At 52.7% G+C, this 21670-nt stretch overlaps 2 protein-coding genes and 1 long non-coding RNA gene across 4 annotated transcripts; 2 read left to right on the top strand and 1 right to left on the bottom strand.

The window, feature by feature from the left end:
• Window position 1: 1 nt before the first annotated feature.
• Window positions 2-8596, top strand: TRIM41 (tripartite motif containing 41). Its single transcript, XM_064737650.1, has 6 exons — window positions 2-1532; window positions 2637-2732; window positions 4186-4416; window positions 5880-5902; window positions 6049-6176; window positions 7047-8596. The coding sequence occupies exons 1-6, from the start codon at window positions 612-614 to the stop codon at window positions 7592-7594; spliced, it is 1947 nt and encodes a 648-aa protein (XP_064593720.1). The 5' UTR covers window positions 2-611; the 3' UTR covers window positions 7595-8596.
• Window positions 8597-10361: 1765 nt separating this feature from the next.
• RACK1 (receptor for activated C kinase 1) lies at window positions 10362-16196 on the bottom strand. 2 transcript variants are annotated; one of them, XM_064737649.1, is made up of 9 exons: window positions 15961-16196; window positions 15592-15763; window positions 14711-14858; window positions 13352-13447; window positions 13144-13254; window positions 12240-12352; window positions 12067-12094; window positions 11369-11479; window positions 10362-10529 (listed from the first exon to the last, which is right to left on the bottom strand). In XM_064737649.1, the coding sequence occupies exons 1-9, from the start codon at window positions 16067-16069 to the stop codon at window positions 10464-10466; spliced, it is 954 nt and encodes a 317-aa protein (XP_064593719.1). In that variant the 5' UTR covers window positions 16070-16196; the 3' UTR covers window positions 10362-10463. The 2 variants fall into 2 exon arrangements, with proteins under 2 accessions (XP_064593719.1, XP_064593718.1); XM_064737648.1 differs by lacking the exon at window positions 12067-12094 and having other exon boundaries at window positions 12212-12352.
• Window positions 16197-18658: 2462 nt separating this feature from the next.
• Window positions 18659-19699, top strand: LOC135460733 (uncharacterized). Its single transcript, XR_010443290.1, has 4 exons — window positions 18659-18679; window positions 19179-19199; window positions 19354-19374; window positions 19678-19699. It is a non-coding gene; the product is annotated as an uncharacterized LOC135460733 (long non-coding RNA).
• Window positions 19700-21670: the final 1971 nt, after the last annotated feature.

A 21670-nucleotide genomic window follows, 5' to 3' on the forward strand; every position in this document is an offset into this window, starting at 1 on the left:
TTTCCCCTGTGCGGCCGAGCCGCCGCCAGGAGAGAGCGGCCGGGGGGAACCGGAGCGGGACCAGTACTCGAAAAGAACCGGAACCCGGACCAGGGAGCTCGGAGCGCCTCGGGTTGCGCTGGGCGCGGGAAAAGCCGGTAATGCCCCACTTCCGGTTCCACTCCCAGTCCTCCAAAACCAACGAGTGGCGTGGGTAGACAAACCCCGGCAACAGGAGCCACTTCCTGTCATATTGGGCGGAAGAGGCGGTGCCTCAACCGGAAGGCGGAAGTTCCGCGGCCTTTCCCGTCTGTGGCGGAGCCGCCGCCGGGCGAGCGCGGCCCGGGAGGAACCGGAGGGAACCGAGAGGAACCGGGAGGAACCGAGCGGGGCACCGAGCAGGACCCGGGCGACACCCAGCGAGCACCGAGCGGCTCTTCTGGCACCCTGAGAGCGCGGGGGGACCGCGGCGGCGAGGCCCGGTGAGGAGGCCCGGTAAAGCCTAGCGGGTTCCGGTGAGGCCTAGCGGGGCCCGGTGAGGCCTAGCGGGGCCCGGGCCGGGCCGGGGGGGCTGAACCGAGCGGAGGAGGAGGAAGAGGAGAGGAGGAGGAGGAGGAAGGCGCCCCCCGGGCATGGCGGCGCCGCTGGCGCTGGGCGGCCCCGGTTCCCTGCGGCCGGACCCGGTGGAGACGCTGCAGGAGGAGGCGATCTGCGCCATCTGCCTCGATTACTTCGCCGACCCGGTGTCCATCGGCTGCGGGCACAACTTCTGCCGCGGCTGCATCTCCCGCCTCTGGGCCCGCGGCGGCGGCGGAGCCGAACCCGGCCCGGAGCGCTCCGAGCTCGAGGAGGAGGAGGAGGAGGAGGAGGAGGAAGAAGAGGAGGAAGAGCTGGAGGAAGACGAGCTGGATGTAGAGCACGAGGAGGAGGAGGAGGACGGCGTGGAGGAGGAGGAGGAGGAGGACGACATGTGGGAGGAAGAGGAGGAGGAGGATGAGGAGGAGGAAGGCGAGCTGTGGGGAGACCCCGCCGAGGACGAGGAGGAGGAGGATGAGGACGAAGGCGGCGCCGCCTGGGCCGAGGGCGCGGAGGGCAGCGGGCTCTACTTGGGCTACGACGAGGACGCCATGGAGGAGGACGTGGAGGAGGAGGAGGAGGCGGAGGATGAGGAGGAGGAGGACGACGAGGACGAGGATGACGACGCCGAGGAAGGCCCCGCCGCCTTCACGTGCCCGCAGTGCCGCAAGTCGTTCTCGCAGCGCAGCTTCCGGCCCAACCTGCAGCTGGCCAACATGGTGCACATCATCCGCCAGCTGCACCCGGGCCCCGGCGGCACCGGCACCGCCGGAACCGGAACCGCCGGAACCACCGGCACCGCCCCCGAGCCCGGCCCCGCGCCCGGCGGGCCCCCCGAGCTCTGCCCCAAGCACCGCGAGCCCCTCAAGCTCTTCTGCGAGCAGGACCTGGCGCCGATCTGCGTGGTGTGCCGGGAGGCGCGGGGGCACAAGCAGCACAGCGTGCTGCCCCTCGACGAGGCGCTCCAGGAGTGTAAGGTACAAAATGGGGGAGATTTGGGGTTTTTAGGGTGTTTGGGGTGTTTTTGGGGGTGTTTTTGGGGGTTTGGGTGCGTGGTGTGCCGGGAGGCGCGGGGGCACAAGCAGCACAGCGTGCTGCCCCTCGACGAGGCCCTGCAGGAGTGCAAGGTGAGAATTTGGGGAGATTTGGGGTTTTTGGGGTGTTTTTGGGGGTGTTTGTTTGGGGGTTTGGGTGCGTGGTGTGCCAGCGGCGCAGGGGGCACAATCAGCACAGCGTGCTGCCCCTCGACGAGGCGCTCCAGGAGTGCAAGGTGAGAATTTGGGGAGTTTTGGGGTTTTTAGGGTTTTTTTGGGGGGTTTGGGTGCAGTGTCTGCGTGGTGTGCTGGGGCACGGGGGGCACAAGCAGCACAGCGTGCTGCCCCTCGACGAGGCGCTCCAGGAGTGCAAGGTGAGAATTTGGGGAGATTTGGGGTTTTTAGGGTGTTTTTGGGGGTGTTTGTTTGGGGGGTTTGGGTGCGGTGTCTGCGTGGTGTGCCAGGCGGTGCAGGGGCACGAGCAGCATAGCGTGCTGCCCCTCGACGAGGTGCTGCAGGAGTGCAAGGTGAGAATTTGGGGAGATTTGGGGTTTTTAGGGTGTTTTGGGGGTGTTTTTGGGGGTTTGGGTGTGGTGTCTGTGTGGTGTGCTGGGGGCGCAGGGGCACGAGCAGCACAGCGTGCTGCCCCTCGACGAGGCCCTGCAGGAGTGCAAGGTGAGAATTTGGGGAGATTTGGGTTTTTTGGGGTGTTTTTGGGGGTGTTTTTGGGGGGTTTGGGTGCGTGGTGTGCTGGGGGCACGGGGGGCACAAGCAGCACAGCGTGCTGCCGCTCGACGAGGCGCTCCAGGAGTGCAAGGTGAGAATTTGGGGAGTTTTGGGGGTTTTATGGGGTTTTTTTGGGGGGGGTTTGTTTGGGATTTTGGGGGGTTTGAGGCACGAGGGTTACAGGGGCAGCGCTGGCTGGAGCGGTTCAGTGACTGGGGAGGGGGGGATTTGGGGTTCTTTGGGTTTTTTCTGGGTTTTGCGGGGTTTTTGGGGATCAGAACCCCCGGCTGTGCCCGGCCTGAGCCCCCTCCCCTCCCTCAGACCAAGCTCCAGAGCCACCTGGAGCCCCTGCGCCGGCAGCTGGACGCGGTGCTGAAGCAGAAATCCAGCGAGGAGGAGAAAATCTCCCTGCTCAGGGTGAGCTCTGCACCAATTCATCCCTTTCCAGCCCAAAAAACAGTGCCAGGGCACTAAAATCCCCTTTTCTGCACCATTTTATCCCTTTCCAGCCCAAAAAACAACACCAGAGCACTTAAATTCCATTTTCTGCATGAATTTATCCCTTTCCAGCCCAAAAAACAGTGCCAGGGTACTAAAATCCCATTTTGTGCCCCATTTTATCCCTTTCCAGCCCAAAAAACAACACCAGAGCACTTAAATTCCATTTTCTGCATGAATTTATCCCTTTGCAGCCCAAAAACCAGTGCCAGGGCACTAAAATCCCATTTTCTGCACCATTTTATCCCTTTCCAGCCCAAAAACAGTCCCAGAGCACTAAAATCCCATTTTCTGCACCATTTTATCCCTTCCCAACCAGTGCCAGGACACTAAAATCCCATTTTGTGCCCCATTTTATCCCTTTCCAGCCCAAAAAACAGCACCAGAGCACTAAAATCCCATTTTCTGCCCCATTTTATCCCTTTCCAGCCCAAAAAACAGCACCAGAGCACTAAAATCCCCTTTTCTGCACCATTTTATCCCTTCTGAACTTCCATTCTCAATTCTCTCCATTAAGGGAAATCATTGCTGAAGGAGTGGAAATTTGGGGTTAAAAGGCTGGAAATGCTCAAATCCCAACTTTGGGGTTAAAGAAGTGGAAATTTGGGGTTAAAAGGTTGGAAATCGTCACTCCAACACAGAAATTTGGTATTTGAAAGCTGGAAATCGCTGCTCCAAGACAGAAATTTGGTGCTAAAGGGCTGGAAATGCTCAAATCCCAACTTTGGGGTTAAAGAAGTGGAAATTTGGGGTTAAAAGGTTGGAAATTGTCACTCCGACCCTGGAAATCTTTGCTCCAACACAGAAAATTTGGGGTTAAAAGGCTGGAAATTGTTGGTCTAACCCCAAGTTTGGGGCTAAAGGAGTAGAAATTTGGGGTTAAAGGACTGGAAATCTGGTACTAAAAGGCTGGAAATCATCGCTCCACCGTAGAAATTTGGTGTTAAAGGGCTGTAAATTTGGGGTTAAAAGGCTGGAAATCGTCGCTCCACCGTAGAAATTTGGTGTTAAAGGGCTGTAAATTTGGGGTTAAAAGGCTGGAAATCATCGCTCCACCGTAGAAATTTGGTGTTAAAGGGCTGTAAATTTGGGGTTAAAAGGCTGGAAATGCTCAAATCTGAATTTTGTGGTTAAAGGAGTGGAAATTTGGGGTTAAAGGACCGGAAATCTGGTACTAAAAGGCTGGAAATCATCGCTCCACCGTAGAAATTTGGTGTTAAAGGGCTGTAAATTTGGGGTTAAAAGGCTGGAAATGCTCAAATCTGAATTTTGTGGTTAAAGGAGTGGAAATTTGGGGTTAAAACCCTGGAAATCCTCGCTCCAACCCACAAATCCTCTACTAAAAACCCGCCAACCCCCTTTCCCCCCCCAGGAGCAGATGCAGGCGGAGATGCAGGAGCTGGAGGCCGATTTCGAGGAGCTGCAGCGCTTCCTGGCCGGGGAGCAGCTGCTGCTGCTGCGGCAGCTGCAGGAGCGGCACCAGGCGCTGCAGGCGCGGCAGCAGCGCAACCTGGGCGCGCTGGAGGAGCGGGGGGCGGCCCTGCAGCGCCTGATCAGCGAGGCCGAGGCTGCGGGGAGGCAGGACGGGCTGCAGCTGCTCAAGGTGGGGTGAAATGGGGTAAAATTGGGGTAAACTGGGGTGAAATTGGGTAAAATGGGGTGAAACTGGGGTGAAATTGGGTAAAATGGGGTGTTACTGGTGTGTTACTGGGATAAACTGGGATTGTGATGGGAGCAATGCAACCTGGGCGCGCTGGAGGAGCGGGGGGCGGCCCTGCAGCGCCTGATCAGCGAGGCCGAGGCTGCGGGGAGGCAGGACGGGCTGCAGCTGCTCAAGGTGGGGTTAAACTGGGGTAAAATGGGGTGAAATTGGGGTAAACTGGGGTAAACTGGGATTGTGATGGGAGCAATGCAACCTGGAGGAGCGAGGGGCAGCCCTGCAGCGCCTGATCAGCGAGGCCGAGGCTGCGGGGAGGCAGGACGGGCTGCAGCTGCTCAAGGTGGGGTAAAATGGGATAAACTGGGTTAAAATGGGGTAAAATGGGATTGTGATGGGAGCAATGCAACCTGGGCGCAGGACGGGCTGCAGCTGCTCAAGGTGGGGTAAAATGGGGTAAAATGGGGTGAAATGGGGTGAAATGGGGTAAACTGGGATTGTGATGGGAGCAATGCAACCTGGGTGCAGGACGGGCTGCAGCTGCTCAAGGTGGGGTAAAATGGGGTGAAATTGGGTAAAATGGGGTGTTACTGGTGCGTTACTGGGATAAACTGGGATTGCGATGGGAGCAATGCAACCTGGGCACAGGACGGGCTGCAGCTGCTCAAGGTGGGGTAAAATGGGGTGAAATGGGGTGAAATTGGGATAAACTGGGATTGTGATGGGAGCAATGCAACCTGGGCGCAGGACGGGCTGCAGCTGCTCAAGGTGGGGTAAAATGGGGTGAAATGGGGTAAAATGGGGTGTTACTGGTGCGTTACTGGGATAAACTGGGATTGCGATGGGAGCAATGCAACCTGGGCGCAGGACGGGCTGCAGCTGCTCAAGGTGGGGTTAAATGGGGTGAAACTGGGGTAAAATGGGGTAAAATGGGATAAAATGGGACTGGGGAATGGCAGCAATGCAACCTGGGCGCGCTGGAGGAGCGAGGGGCAGCCCTGCAGCGCCTGATCAGCGAGGCCGAGGCTGCGGGGAAGCAATTTTGGGTTAAAATGGGGCAAAATCCACCTTGGAACTGGGTTTGGGTTAGAATGGGGCAGGATCTGCCCCTTTGGAGCTGGTTCTGGGTTAAAATGGGGCAAAAACCACCCATTTGGAACTGATTTTGAGTTAAAATGGGGCAGGATCCAGCTTGGAGTTGGGTTCGAGTTAAAATGGGGCAAAATCCGCCCATTTGGAACTGGTTTTGGGTTAAAACGGGGCAAGATCCCCAGTTTGGGTTAAAATGGGGCAAAATCCGCCCCTTTGGAGCCAATTTTGGGTTAAAACGGAATCCCTCAGGACCAACCCAAATCCTCATTAAAATTTTCACTTTTTTTCTCTTCCCTTCTGTGTTTGGCACCTGCCAGGACATCAAAGGCACCTTCATCAGGTGAGTCCCCGTTCCCAGGAGGGATTTTGGGGCTGGTTTGGGGGATTTTGGGGCCGGTTTGGGATATTTTGGGGCAGCAGGAAGGCTGGGAGGGCCCCTTGGAGCAGCTGAATCCCAATTTCCGCCGTTTTCCCCCCATTTTCCAGGTGTGAGAACATCAAATTCCAGGAGCCCGAGATGATCCCGGTGGACGTGGGGAGGAGGTTCAGGAATTGTTTCCTGCAGGACGTGGTGATGAGGAAGATGGAAAAGGTCTTCAGCAAAGTGCCTCAAGGTGGGGAGGGGAAAATTTGGGGTTAAAAGATCGAAAATTGGGGGTTTGAAGCGGTTGGAGTTGGGAGTTGGAGAGGGGAAAATCTGATGCTTAAAGGGGTGGAAATTTGGGGTTAAAAGATTGAAAATTGGGGGTTTGAAGGAGTTGGAGTTGGGAAAATCTGTTGTTTAAAGGAGTAGAAATTCTGGGGTTAAAGGAGTGGGAATTGGGGTGAAAAGGCTGGAAATTGGGGATTGAAGGGAGTGAAAATTGGGGAGAAAAGGCTGGAAATTGGGGATTGAAGGGATTGGAAATTTGGGGTTAAAGGGATTGAAAATTGGGGAGAAAAGACTGGAAATTGGGGATTGAAGGGATTGGAAATTTGGGGTTAAAGGGGTGAAAATTTGGAAGTTGAAGGAGTAGAAATTTGGGGTTAAAAGGGTGAAAATTTGGAAGTTGAAGGAGTAGAAATTTGGTGTTAAAAGGGTGAAACTTTGGAAGTTAAGGGAGTGGAAATTTGGTGTTAAAAGGGTGAAAATTTGGAAGTTGAGGGAGTGGAAATTTGGTGTTAAAAGGGTGAAAATTTGGAAGTTGAAGGAGTAGAAATTTGGGGTTAAAGGGGTGAAAATTTGGTGTTACAAGGGTGAAAATTTGGTGTTAAAAGGGTGAAACTTTGGAAGTAGCAGGATTGGAAATTTGGGGTTAAAAGGGTGAAAACTTGGAAGTCAAGGGAGCGGAAATTTGGTGTTAAAAGGGTGAAACTTAGGAAGTCAAGGGAGCGGAAATTTGGTGTTAAAAGGGTGAAACTTAGCAAGTCAAGGGAGTGGAAATTCAGCGTTCAGGGGCACCAATCCCGCCCCGAACCCCCCTGACCGCCCGCCCGCCCCGCAGCCGACGTGACCCTGGACCCCTCGACGGCGCACCCGCGGCTCAGCCTGTCCCCGGACCGGCGCAGCGTCCGTCTGTCCGAGCGGCGCGCGGAGCCCGCGGACGGGGCGCGGCCGCCTCGCCCGGACGGCGCCGCCGGCACCGATCTGTGCGTGCTGGGCTCGCCCGGCTTCACCGCCGGCCGCCACTACTGGGAGGTGGAGGTGGGCGGGCGCCGGGGCTGGGCCGTGGGCGCCGCCCGCGAGAGCGCCCGCGCGCGGCCCCAGGGCGCCCACGGCCCAGCCCCGGCGCCCTGGCGCGAGATCTGGGCGCTGGGCACGTCGGGCAAGAAGTACCAGGCGCTGACGGCCACGGAGCAGACGGCGCTGGCGCCCGCCGAGCAGCCGCGCAGATTCGGGGTCTACCTGGACTACGAGCGGGGCCAGCTGTGCTTCTACAACGCCGAGAGCATGAGCCACATCCACACCTTCCACATCTGCTGCTGCCGCCAGCGCGTCTTCCCCTTCTTCCGCGTGCTGGCCCGCGGCACGCGCATCAAGATCTGCACCTGATGGTCGGGGGCAAAAATGGGGGGAAATGGACTCTGTGCAGGTGTTTGGGTCCTGAGGTTCTTCTTCTTCTTCCTTGTCTTCATCCTCCTCCTCTTCCGCGTGCTGGCCCGCGGCACGCGCATCAAGATCTGCACCTGATGGTCGGGGTGGAAAATGGGGGAAATGGACTCTGGTTTGTGCAGGTGTTTGGGTCCTGAGGTTCTTCTTCCTTGTCTTCATCTTCCCCTTCTTCCGCGTGCTGGCCCGCGGCACGCGCATCAAGATCTGCACCTGATGGTCGGGGGCAAAAATGGGGGGAATGGACTCAGTTTGTGCAGGTGTTTGGGTCCTGAGGTTCTTCTTCATCCTCCTCCTCTTCCTCTTCGGCGCGCGCATCCAGATCTGCACCCAATGGTCTGGGTGGAAAATGGGGGGAAATGGACTCAGTTTGTGCAGGTGTTTGGGTCCTGAGGTTCTTCTTCAATCCTCCTCCTCTTCCTCTTCGGTGTGCGCATCCAGATCTGCACCTGATGGTCGGGGTGGAAAATGGGGGAATGGACTCTGGTTTGTGCAGGTGTTTGGGTCCTGAGGTTCCTGATCTTCTTCCTTGTCTTCATCGTCCCCTTCTTCAAGATCTGCACCTGATGGCCGGGGGCAAATCTGGGGGGGAATGGACTCTGTGCAGGTGTTTGGGTCTTGAGGTTCATCTTCCTCTTCTTCATCCTCCTCCTCTTCCTCTTCGGCACGCACATCAAGATCTGCACCTGATGGCCGGGGGCAAAAATGGGGGGGAATGGACTCAGTTTGTGCAGGTGTTTGGGTCCTGAGGTTCTTGATCTTCTTCTACTTTTCCCTTCTCTTCTTCCTCCTCATCTTCATCATCCGGCACCGGCGCCACGGAGCTGGGGCAGCTCGAGGTGGGGAAGAGCCTTGGAATTGGGTTTTGGGTTAAAAAGGGGAGAAACGGCTCCTTTGGAACTGGTTTTGGGTAAAAATGGGGTAAGATCCTCCCTTTGGAACTGGTTTTGGGTTAAAATGGGGTAAGGTCTGCCCCTTTGGAACTGGTTTTGGGTAAAAATGGGGCAGAATCCGTCTTGGAATTTGGTTTGGGTTGAAATGGGGAGGACGCGCCGCTTCGGAACTGGTTTTGGGTTGAAATGGGGCAGGATCTGCCACTTTGGAGCCAATTTTGGGTTAAAATGGGGCAGGACCCACCTTGAAATTTGGTTTGGGTTAAAATGGGGTAAAATCTGCCATTTTAGAACTGGTTTTGGGTTTGCCCCTTTGGAGCCGGTTTTGGGTTAAAACGGGGCAGGATCCTCCCATCTGGAGCCAGTTTTGGGTTAAGATTGGGCAGAATCCGCCCTTTTGGAGCCGTTCTTGGGTTAAAATCGGGCAGGATCTGCCTTTGGAACTGGTTTTGGGTTAAAATGGGACAGGATCTTCCCCTTTGGAGCCAATTTTGGGTTAAAATCAGGCAGAATCCACCCCTGCCACTTTGGAGCTGATTTTGGGTTAAAATGGAACAGGATCTGCCCCTGCCCCTCTGGAGCTGATTTTGGGTTAAAAACAAGCAGAATCCACCCCTTTGGAGCCATTTTTGGGTTAAATCCGAGCAGAATCCACCCCTTTGGAGCCATTTTTGGGTTAAATCCGAGCAGAATCCACCCCTTTGGAGCCATTTTTGGGTTAAATTTGAGCAGAATCCGCCCTTTCAGAGGTGATTTTGGTTCGGAACCGTTCCGGATCCGGTCCCGGTTCTGGGAGCTGCCCCCCCCCTCCCCCCCCAGTCCAATTTTGGGTCCTTTCCGGGGTTTTTCCACATTTTGGACCAAATCCTGTCAGATTTGAACCTCCCTCCTTTCCCAAAATCCGCATTTTTCGGTGCCTGGATTTTTGGGATCCAGCCCCGTTCCCGTTCTCCCCCTGCTGTTTGCTCCTCCCTTTCCTTGCCATTTTTTGGGGGAAAATCCTGGATTTTTGGGTTTTCCCCTCCCCTCTGGCACTTTACGGGGTTCCCGCCCCGCAGCCCTGGAGCTCCTCGGCTTGGGAATAATTTATTTTAATTTTATTTTTTTTTTCCCTTTTTTGTTATTTCCATCTGGATCCTTTCCCACCCGGGAGCTCCCCCCCCCGCCCCTCCCCTCCCTGACGTTTTTCCCTGAATTTTGGTGGATTTGGGAAATTTCCTTGTTGGCGTTTCAGAGCTCGTTCGGGATATTTTTGGCTAAAAAAATGAGAATTAAACGGAGATTTTAGTTTTATGACTTGTCAATAATAAAGATTAAAGAAGTTGTATCAAAGGCAGTTATTTACTTTTAAAAGTCAATTTAATATCTAGCAATTATTTACTTTTAAAAATATTTAGCAGTTATTTACTTTTAAAAATTATCTAGCAGTTATTTACTTCTAAAAACTAATATTTAGTAGTTATTTAGTATTAAAATTTAATACTTAGCAGTTATTTCTTTTTAAAAAATAATATTTAGCAGTTAATCACTTTCAAAAGTTAATACCTAGCAGTTATTCACTATTAGAAATTAATATCTAGCAATTATTTACTTTAATTTGGGGTTTTTTGAAATTAACTTAGGTTCCTCACATCTTGCATGGACCAATTGTGGGGTTTTTATTAATTAATTTGGATTTTTTATTAATTTGAGGGTTTTTAAAATTAATTTACCGAGGAGCAGCCCCAAATCCCACCCCAGTGACGTCACCAGCATTTTCCCCCTTTCTGAGGTTTTTTTGCCCCCAAATCCCATCAGGAACACGCAGCGACTCCAGCTCCAAAAATCGCCATTTATTGACATTTTTGGGTGAAAAGCGGCAGGATTGGGCCTCAACCATTCGCTGACGTGTTTGGGGTGAAAAGCGGCCGGATCGGGGCTCAGCGGGTGCCGATGGTCACCTGCCACACCCGCACCAGGTTGTCGGTGTAGCCGGCGAAGAGAGTCTGGGGACAAGGACAGGGGTCAGGGGTCACTGAAGGGTCATTCAGGGTCACCCAGGGGTCACTTGGGTCACTCCTGGCCTCAGCCCCAGGTGCCCAGGTGAGGGTCCCTTGCCCAGGTGAGTGTGCCCAGGTGAGGGTGCCCTGCCCAGGTGAGTGCCCCCCGCCCAGGTGAGGGTGCCCTGCCCAGGTGAGGGTGCCCAGGTGAGTGCCCGGTGCCCTGCCCAGGTGAGGGTGCCCAGGTGAGCGCCCCCCGCCCAGGTGAGGGTGCCCAGGTGAGCGCCCCCTGCCCAGGTGAGGGTGCCCAGGTGAGCGCCCCCCGCCCAGGTGAGTGCCCCCTGCCCAGGTGATCTCACCTGCCCGGTTGGCCGCCCAGGACCAGCGAGTGCACTGGGGTGAGCGTGCCGGATGGGGCCTCAGCGGTGCCGATGGTCACGCACCGCACCAGGTGTAGGGTAGCCGGCGAACAGAGTCCTGGGGACAAGGACAGGGGTCAGGGAGCGCCCTGACAGGTCATCAGGTGTCACCCAGGGGTCCCAGGGTCACTCTGGCCTCAGCCCCGGTGCCCAGGTGAGGGTCCTTGCCAGGTGAGTGCCCCCTGCCCAGGTGAGGGTGCCCTGCCCAGGTGAGCGCCCCCTGCCCAGGTGAGGGTGCCCAGGTGAGTGCCCCCTGTCCAGGTGAGGGTGCCCAGGTGAGTGCCCCCTGCCCAGGTGAGGGTGCCCAGGTGAGTGCCCCCTGCCCAGGTGAGGGTGCCCAGGTGAGTGCCCCCCGCCCAGGTGAGCGCCCCCCGCCCAGGTGAGCGCCCCCTGCCCAGGTGAGTGCCCCCTGCCCAGGTGTCTCACCTGCCCATCTGCCGACCAGGCCAGCGAGGTGCACTGGGGCGGCTCCGCTTTGCTGCTGGTGCTGATCACCTCCTGCTTCAGCTCGTCCACGATGATCTTCCCCTCCAGGTCCTGCAGGTGGGAACGGCTGAGCAATCACCTGGATCCTGCCCTGATCCCACCTGGATCCTGCCCTGATCCCACCTGGATCCCACCTGGATCCTGCCCTGATCCCACCTGGATCCCGCCTGGATCCTGCCCTGATCCCACCTGGATCCTGCCCTGATCCCACCTGGATCCTGCCCCGATCCCACCTGGATCCCACCTGGATCCTGCCCCGATCCCACCTGGATCCCACCTGGATCCTGCCCTGATCCCACCTGGATCCCACCTGGATCCTGCCCCAATCCCACCTGGATCCCCCCTGGATCCCCCCGCCCAGGTGGCTCAGAAACAGCCTCTGGGTTTCCCCACAGAGCGGTCGGAGGCATTTCAGTGTTTCATCACAGCACGGGGGGAATCCCAATCCCAATCCCATAAATCCCATTTTTTTACCCAAACCTTTATCGCATACCCAGATTTTGATGCTGGGCCCCGTGGCAGCGCACAGCCAGTATCGGTTGGGGCTGAAGCACAGCGCGTTGATCACGGCCCCATTCTCATCCATTATCCCAACCCCATTATCCCAACCCCATGACCCAATTTCCCCGTTTTTTTACCCAGATTTTGATGCTGGGCCCTGTAGCAGCGCACAGCCAGTATCGGTTGGGGCTGAAGCACAGCGCGTTGATCACGGCCCCATTCTCATCCATTATCCCAACCCCATTATCCCAATCCCATGACCCAATTTCCCCATTTTTTTACCCAAATCTTGATGCTGGGCCCCGTGGCGGCGCACAGCCAGTATCGGTTGGGGCTGAAGCACAGCGCGTTGATCACGTCCCCCCCGTCCAGCGTGTACAGGTGCTTGCCCTCGTTCAGGTCCCACAGCATGGCCTGCCCGTCCTGGGGACACAGGGGACATCGGGGACATCACTGGGGACACCCCCAGAACCAGGACACCCCCTCGTTCAGGTCCCACAGCATGGCCTGCCCGTCCTGGGGACACAGGGGACATCGGGGACATCACTGGGGACATCACTGGGACACCCCCAGAACCAGGACACCCCCTCGTTCAGGTCCCACAGCATGGCCTGCCCGTCCTGGGGACACAGGGGACATCACTGGGGACATCACTGGGGACATCACTGGGGCCATGATTGGGGACATCACTGGGACATTGGGGACACCCCCAGAACCAGGACACCCCTTGTTCAGGTCCCACAGCATGGCCTGCCCGTCCTGGGGACATTGGGGACATCACTGGGGACATCACTGGGGACACCCCCAGAACCAGGACACCCCCTCGTTCAGGTCCCACAGCATGGCCTGCCCGTCCTGGGGACACAGGGGACATCACTGGGGACATTGGGGACATTACTGGGGACATTGGGGACACCCCCAGGTGTGCCCCATGCCTACCTTTCCCCCGGACGCGCACAGTGACCCGTCAGGTGACACAGTGACCGTGTTCAGGTACCCTGTGTGTATCCCTGACTGTCCCCAGGTGTGTCCCAGGTGTGTCCCCTGTCCCCAGGTGTGCCCCATGCCTACCTTGCCCCCGGACGCGCACAGTGACCCGTCAGGTGACACAGTGACCGTGTTCAGGTACCCTGTGTGTATCCCTGACTGTCCCAGGTGTGTCCCCAGGTGTGTCACCTGTCCCCAGGTGTGTCCCAGGTGTGTCCCATGCCTACCTTGCCCCCGGACGCGCACAGTGACCCGTCGGGTGACACGGTGACCGTGTTCAGGTACCCCGTGTGCCCGATGTGGTTCGTCTTCAGCTTGCAGTTGGCCAGGTTCCACACCTGGGGGACACAGGTGAGGTCAGGGGGGACAATCCCGGCACTCCCAGCTGTGCCCAGCTGTGCCCAGTTCGGGGCTCTCACCTGGACGGGGTCTCACCTTGACCAGCTTGTCCCAGCCGCAGGACACGATGATGGGGTTGCTGCTGTTGGGGGAGAAGCGAACGCACGAAACCCACTCGGAGTGGCTCTCGTCCTGTGGGACAGGTGAGACAGGTGAGGGACAGGTGAGGGACAGGTGAGACAAGTGAGGGACAGGTGAGACAGGTGAGGGACAGGTGAGGGACACCCACTCGGAGTGGCTCTCGTCCTGTGGGACAGGTGAGACAGGTGGGACAGGTGAGACAGGTGGGACAGGTGAGGGACAGGTGAGGGACACCCACTCGGAGTGGCTCTCGTCCTGTGGGACAGGTGAGGGACAGGTGAGACAGGTGAGGGACAGGTGAGGGACACCCACTCGGAGTGGCTCTCGTCCTGTGGGACAGGTGAGGGACCGGTGAGGGACAGGTGAGGAACAGGTGGGACAGGTGGGACAGGTGAGGGACAGGTGGGACAGGTGAGGGACACCCACTCGGAGTGGCTCTCGTCCTGTGGGACAGGTGAGACAGGTGAGACAGGTGAGGGACAGGTGAGGGACAGGTGGGACAGGTGAGACAGGTGAGGGACACCCACTCGGAGTGGCTCTCGTCCTGTGGGACAGGTGAGGGGACAGGTGAGGGACAGGTGAGGGACAGGTGAGGGACAGGTGAGACAGGTGAGGGACAGGTGAGACAGGTGGGACAGGTGAGGGACAGGTATGACAGGTGAGGGACACCCACTCGGAGTGGCTCTCGTCCTGTGGACAGGTGGGACAGGTGAGGACGCCCCCATAAATGACCCCAAATCCCCATAACTGACCCCAAACTGACCCAAAACCCCCACAATTTACCCCAAATTCCCCGTCCCACCTGCACGGTGTACTTGCAGACGCCCAGCGTGTTCCAGAGCTTGATGGTTTTGTCCCTGGAGTGACCCCAAACCCACAGAACTAACCCCAAATCCCCCATAAATGACCATGACTGACCCCAAACTAATCAGAACTGACCCAAAACCCCCAGAATTTACCCCAAACCCCCGTCCCACCTGCACGGTGTACTTGCAGACGCCCAGCGTGTTCCAGAGCTTGATGGTTTTGTCCCAGGATTTACCAAAACTGACCCCAAACCCACTGGGATCAGCCCCATAAAATCCCCCATAACTGACCATGACTGACCCAAAATCCCCAGGATTTACCCCAAATCCCCCGTCCCACCTGCACGGTGTACTTGCAGACGCCCAGCGTGTTCCAGAGCTTGATGGTTTTGTCCCAGGATTTACCAAAACTGACCCCAAACCCACTGGGATCAGCCCCATAAAATCCCCATAACTGACCCCAAACTGACCCAAAACCCCCAGGATTTACCCCAAACCCCCGTCCCACCTGCACGGTGTACTTGCAGACGCCCAGCGTGTTCCAGAGCTTGATGGTTTTGTCCCGCGAGCCCGACACGATCTGCCGGTTGTCGGAGGAGAAGGCCACGCTCAGCACGTCCTTGGTGTGCCCCACGAAGCGGCGCGTGGTGGTGCCCCTGAGGGGAAATTCGGGGTGAAACATCCGAAAAATGGGAAAAAACAGGCAGAAATTGGGGTGAAATATCCACTAATTGGGAAAAACAGCCATAAAAATGGAGTGATAATAGATGTGCAATGATTGACTCAGTGAGAATTGATTCAGTGGGAATTGGACCAAAGCGGTTTCTGGGAAGATTTGGGGATTTGAGGAGTTTGACCCCACAAATTCCAACCCTTTTCCAGCTGCATCCCCTCAATGGACACCCCCAAAAAATCCCCAAAAACCCCCTGAAATCCCCAAAAAACCCCCGCGGGACTGCTGGCCCGGGTGTCTCCCATCATCATTGCAGGACTTGTCCTCAGATCCCCGGGGGGATCAGTGGGAACTCAGCTGTAATCATCGGGAGAGGCACGGCGAGCAGCCCTGACCCAAAAACCCCGGATTTCACCCCAAATTCACCCCACAAATCCCCCAAAACTGACGTGGTGAGATCCCAGAGGCGCAGGGTGCCATCCCATGACCCTGACAGTGCCAACTGCCCATGGGAGGAGATGACCCTGACACCCTAACCCTGACACTAACCCCAGCCCCAAAACTCCCAAAAACCCCAGGTTTCACCCCAAACTGACGTGGTGAGGTCCCAGAGGCGCAGGGTGCCGTCCCAGGAGCCGGACAGAGCGAATTGCCCATCGGAGGAGATGACCCTGACACCCTAACCCCAAAAACCCCGAATTTCGCCCCAAACTGACGTGGTGAGGTCCCAGAGGCGCAGGGTGCCGTCCCAGGAGCCGGACAAGGCGAATTGCCCATCGGAGGAGATGACCACGTCGCTGACGAAGTGCGAGTGCCCGCGCAGCGCCCGCTGCGGGATCCCGTAGTTGGTCTCGTCACGCGTCAGCTTCCACATGATGATGGTCTTGTCTGGGGAGGGGGCAATGGGGAGGGGGTCACAAACCCATTGGGGTCACCCCAGAGACCCTCAGGGACCCCCTGCCCCTTCCTCATGCTCACCCTGCCCTTCCTCATCGCCCTCAGCCCCGTCCCGCGGGTTCCCCCCGCTCCGGGCCGCCTCTACCCCCTCACGGCAGCCCCCAGACCCCTCCCGGATGGTCCCGCACCGCGCGAGGCCGACAGGATCATGTCCGGGAACTGCGGCGTGGTGGCGATCTGCGTCACCCAGCCGTTGTGGCCCTTCAGGGTCCCGCGCAGGGTCATCTGCTCCGTCATGGCGGCGGATGGCGGCGGCGGGCGGCGGCGGGAGCGGCGGGATCCGCGGGATGGCGGCGGATGCGCGGAGGCCTCGGCCCGGGCCCGTCCGTCCCCTCAGACCGGCGCGGGCGGAAAGAGGCGGTGGCGCTTCCGGAGGAACCGGAAGTGACGTGCAGCCGTACGGCGACATGGCGGTCGGCATGAAAAATATGGCGGCGCCCTCTGGGCGTTGTACGGAAAGGGGGGATTTGAGGGAGAAACCTCGCAATGTCACCCCAAAACATCCCAGTGTCCCCAAAAAGGATCCCAGTGTCCTCCAAAACATCCCAGTGTCCCCCTAAAGGGTCCCAGTGTCCCCAAAAAGGATCCCAGTGTCCCTCAAAACATCCCAGTGTCCCCAAAAAGGATCTCGGTGTTCCCTCAAAGGATCCCAGTGTCCCCCAGTGTCCCCAGAGTCCCCGGCCGCCCCCTGCCCTCACCGCAGGCCCGGACCCCATTTCGGATCCCCATTTAGGATCCCAATTTAGGATCCCCATTTACGATCCCAATTTAGGATCCCGTTTAGGATCCAATTCCCTCCGTGCCCATTTTGGGATCCTCCTCCCAGTCCAATTTGGGAACTGGGCCCAGTTCCAGCTCAGCTGTCGCGGCTCCTCCGAGGCTCCGGGCCCCAAAACCCGGCCCAAAGCCCCAAAATTCCACCCCAAACCCTGCTCTGGGTGAGTGCTGACCCAAATTTGGGGATGATTTGGGGATTTTGGGGAGGATTCCCAAAAATGGGAATTCTGGAGGTGCCTTGGGGACGGGGCGGGAACTCGATCCGGGCCCAGCCCCGCGGGGCCTTGGGGGCCTCCAGGAATCCCATTTGTGAAAAACGCTGATTGCTGGGTTTGGGATTTTAGAGGTTTAATAGTAATGAAATGGTCACTAAAATACTACTATAAAATGATACAGTATAATGATTAAGTATATAGTAAATATATAACTGAGTGTATAGTAAATATATAGTTAAGTTGGTATGTAATATAGTTAATTATATATTTATAGTAAACATATAATTAAGTCAGTATATAATACAGAAATCTAGCGCGACAAAGTCTAGTATAACGTAAAATAATGTAATATGATGTAATATGATGTGATGTGATATGATGTAATATAATTTAAATTAATGTAATGTAAATTAATGTAATGTAATGTAAGGTAGTGTAATGTAATGTAATGTAATGTAATATAATATAACATAATATAATATAATATAATATAATATAATTCGTGTAATAATAATTTAGATAATTTGGATTAGGACAATATCAGACAATAAAAACAAAGAGTTATGGACACTCCGGGTACCTTTTTCTGGGCAAAAATGAGCACTAAAATGGGCACAAAATATTGTGGGGAAATTGGGAAATCCTGAGGAAATTGGAAAATTCCTCCCCCGGGCTGGAACGTTCCCAAAATTCCCAGATTTCCCTGGAAAACCCATTCCTGACCCAATTCTGGCCTTTTTTCCCCAGGCTGAGGGAGCCCGGAGCCGAGGCTGGCTGCGAGCGGCGCCGGGATGGAGACGGGTGAGTGGAAACCGATTTTTTTGGGGTGCAAATGGATTTTTTTTTTTTGAGTGGTAATGGATATTTTGGGGTGAAAACTGATTTTTTCGGGGGGTGCAAATGGATTTTTTTGGGGTGGAAATGGATTTTTTTTGGGGTGGAAATGGATTTTTTTGGGGGGTAGAAAAAAATAGCCCAGAATATTCAGATTTAATTGAGCTGGGCTTTAATTCCCTCAAACTGACCCCGTTTGTTCCTTTTTTTCCTTTTCCAGGGGAAAATGCAGCTCTGGGTGAGAGATTTTCCTCTTTTCCCCCTGGAATGTTCCAGAACATTGTGTTCAATCAACCCCCATTTATTCCACCCTTATTCCCCTTTTTTTTCCCCTTTTTTTTTCCCTTTTTTCCACCCTTTTCCCCTTTATTTTCCCCATTTTTTCCCCACTTTCCCCCATTTATTTCCCCTTTATTTTCTTTCTTTATTTCCCACCTTTATTTCCCCCTTTTTCCCCTTTATTTTCCCCGTTTTTACCTCTTTTTTCCCATTTATTTACCATTTATTTTCACCCCTTTTCCCCCACTTTATTTTCCCCCTTTTCCCCCTTTCCCCCATTTATTTCCCATTTATTTTCTCCTTTATTCTGACTTTTTATTTTCACCCTTTTTCTCCTTTTTCCCTTTTATTTTTCCCCCTTTTCCCACTTTTATTTTCCTATTTTTCCCTCCTTTTTTTCTCTTTTCCCCCTTTATTTTCTCCCTTTTTTCCCTTTTATTTTTCCTCTTTATTTTCCCCTTTTTTCCCCATTTTCTGATTTCCTTTCCCCCTCTCTCCCTTCCAGAGGAGCGGGACAGGAGGATCAGTGAGTTCCTTTTCCTTTTCCTTTTTTTTCATTAAAAATTTGAATTCCAACATTTTCCATCCGTTTTGGGGTCCCCGGGAGGTTTTTGGGGCTGCTCCTGAAAAATTTGGGATTTTGGGGCCCTGGGGACGGATCCAGACCTAAAAAAACTCCAAATAATTTGAATTTTCTTTTTTTTTATTTTTTTCCTTCCAGGCAAACTCACCTCGGACCTGGGTAAGGAATTTCGTGGATTAAAATGAGGGATTTGGCCTCAAAATGAAAGATTTGCCGTTAAAATTATCAATTTCTCCCTAAAATGAACAATTTGAGCCTTAAATGGGAACTTTTACCCCAAATTTGTGCTTAAAATGGGAATTTTCCCATTGAAATTAAAATCGAGGCCTCAGTCATACAAATCACGGCTAAAAAAATTAAAATTAGAAAATTTTGTGCATTTTTAGGTGGTTTTAGGGCTGGTTTTTCCTTAATAAACCCGATTTTTAGGATTGCAGGGGGGGTGTTAAATAAAAATAAAAATAAAAATAAAAATAAAAATAAAAATAAAAATAAAAATGAAATTTAAAATTCCCTCAAACTGGAGGGAGGGAAGATTTGGGGATTTTTTTTTTTTTTTGGATTTTTTTCATATTTATTATATCCAGGGATTTGGGGTGAATTGAGGCTGTTTTTTATTTTTCTTTCCTGTTTTTTATTTTTCTTTCATTGTTTTTAGGTGAATCCAGCGCCAAACTCAGTCAGTCCAAGGCCAAAATCCTCATTTTAAAGGAAATTTTGGGGGGAAAAATCCCAATTCCTGGGACCGCCTCGGAACCATCACAAAATGAAGGAATTTTCTCATAATTCTCCTTTTCCTGCTTTTTTCCCCTTTTTTTTCCTCTTCCTCCCAGAGGAGCGCGACCGGAAAATCAGTGAGTGCCCTTCCCTGCTGCTTTTGGGCTAAAAACCTCAATTTTTGGGGCAAAACTTTATCGGGGCCTGGGGGAAATAGGAAATAAATCAAATTATCTCCCCCAGTTTTCCTCCAATTTTCCCCAAATCTCCCCCAAATTCCACACAATTTTCCCCTCAATTTCCCCTGAATTTTCCCCAAATTTCACCTGAATTTCTCCCTGTATTTCCCAAAATTTCCCCCAAATTTCGCCCAAATTTCTGCATTTCCCACAGAGAAAAAAACCCCAAAAACCCCCAAATTTCCTTTTTTTCCTCCCCAGCCAAGCTCGCTGCTGAGATCCGTGAGTTTTCTGAAATCTTTTCCTCCTTCCCCGATGGTTTTGGGCTCAAAGTGCCCAATTTTGGGTCAATTCCTGGATTAATTCCCATTTTCCCTCATCCCACAGGAAGGCTGACGGCGCTGCTGGGTATGGAAATTTAATTAATATTTTTGGGGGGTTTGTGGGTGTTTTATTAATTATTAATTAGTGCTGTTGTTTAATAAAGTTAGAAATAAAATTATTTCTTTTATTTATTTTTATTTATTCTTATTGTTATTTCATTTATTTTATTTATTGATTATTAATTTTATTTCTTTTATTTATTTTTTATTTTAATTTATTAATTTTTATATTATTTATTTTATTTCTTGGTTTGTTTTAATTTTATTTTTGTTTATGTAATTTTTTTTTATTTATTTTTTTTTTTATTTTTTTTTTTTTTATTTATTGAAAACCCAGTAAATCTTAGGGAATGTCAGGAATGGAAAATGTGTGAAAATTACAAATATTGACCAGGAAAATTTGGAACAAGAAACTAGACAATAAGAAAAATTAGATTTGGTGATCAAACAATAAATAAAAATGACAGGAAGTTGGAAATTCCCTTTACTGGGAGGAAAATTGGGAATTTTTGGAGATTTTGTGGCTTTGAGGCGGGGGGAGGTGGAGCAAAGCCCAAAAATGCTGAATTTTGGTGCTTTTATGGTAATTTTTGCTGATTTTTGGTGCTTTTCCCACAGCTGAGCGTGACTCCGGGCTCCGTAAGTGCCAAAATTCCCCAAAATTCCCCAATTCCCCAGAATTTCCTCCCCTGCAGCTCCCCAGCCCCAATTCCTCCTCTTTTTTTTTTATAATTTATAAAATTCTATAAATTCATACATTTTATCAATTTTAATTCTATTAAAATCACAATCTTTGAAATCATTATTGTGGCTGTATCAATAATATTTTGACCGTATTAATTATTAAAATTCATTATATCCACACTTAAAATTTAATATATTCCTTCTTATGAATATTTATGGAAATATTGTGAAAAATTGATTATACTAAAATAAACTATATTAATTTTTATATTTAATTTTCAGTCAGACTCAATTCTATAACTGCAATTTTTTCACTTTATTTCTGTTTTTAGGGAAGCTCCGAGCAGAGCTGGGTGAGTTTTGGGCAAAATGGGGAAAAGGAGCCAAAACACCAAATTTTGAGGGTTTTTTATTTTGGTTTTTTTTTAATTTGGATTTTAAATTTTAATTTTTTTCCCCTCAGCCAAGTGCGACGCCACCATCCGTGAGTGCCCCAGGGAACGGGGGGGAGCTGGGATTTGGGGCAAAACCTCCAATTTCAGAGAGTTTGGGGCAAAACCTCGAATTTCAGAGAGTTTGGGGGAAATCCCTTAATTCCAGACAATTTGGGGGAATTTAGGAGAAAATTCCTTAATTTCACTGGATTTTAGGGTAAAATCCCCGAATGTCACAGATTTTGGGGAAAAACACTCTGAATTCTGCAGAATTTGGGGTGAAAGCCCTTAATTCCAGAGGGTTTGGGGAAAAATATCCCTGAATTTCACAGAATTTGGGGAAAAAATATCCTAAAATTCCACAGAATTTGGGGGAAAATCCCCAGGATTGCAGGGCTGGGGGGGCTGAGCTTGAATTTGGGGAAAAAAAGGGGAAGAAAAGGGGAAGAAAAGGAAAAAAAATGAGGGAAAAAAAGGGAAGAAAGGGGGGAAATGGGGAAAAGAGGAAAATGAGAAAGAAAAGGGGAAAAAAGGGGGAAAAGGGGAAAAAAGGGTAAAAAATAAAAAGGGAAAAACGGGGAATGAAGATGTGGCCCCGAATTTGGGGGAATTCACGGCGTTTTTGGTTCCAGGGATCTTCACGGTGGAGCTCGGTGAGTCCCGGCCTGCCCCCCGTTAATTACAGTTCATTAATTAATAATTCATTAATTAATGATTCGTTCATGAATCCTGAATGACCCAACCCCACCCTTC

The sequence above is a fragment of the Zonotrichia leucophrys genome, unplaced genomic scaffold, assembly GCF_028769735.1.
Source record: "Zonotrichia leucophrys gambelii isolate GWCS_2022_RI unplaced genomic scaffold, RI_Zleu_2.0 Scaffold_96_169013, whole genome shotgun sequence".
Taxonomy (NCBI): Eukaryota; Metazoa; Chordata; class Aves; order Passeriformes; family Passerellidae; genus Zonotrichia; species Zonotrichia leucophrys.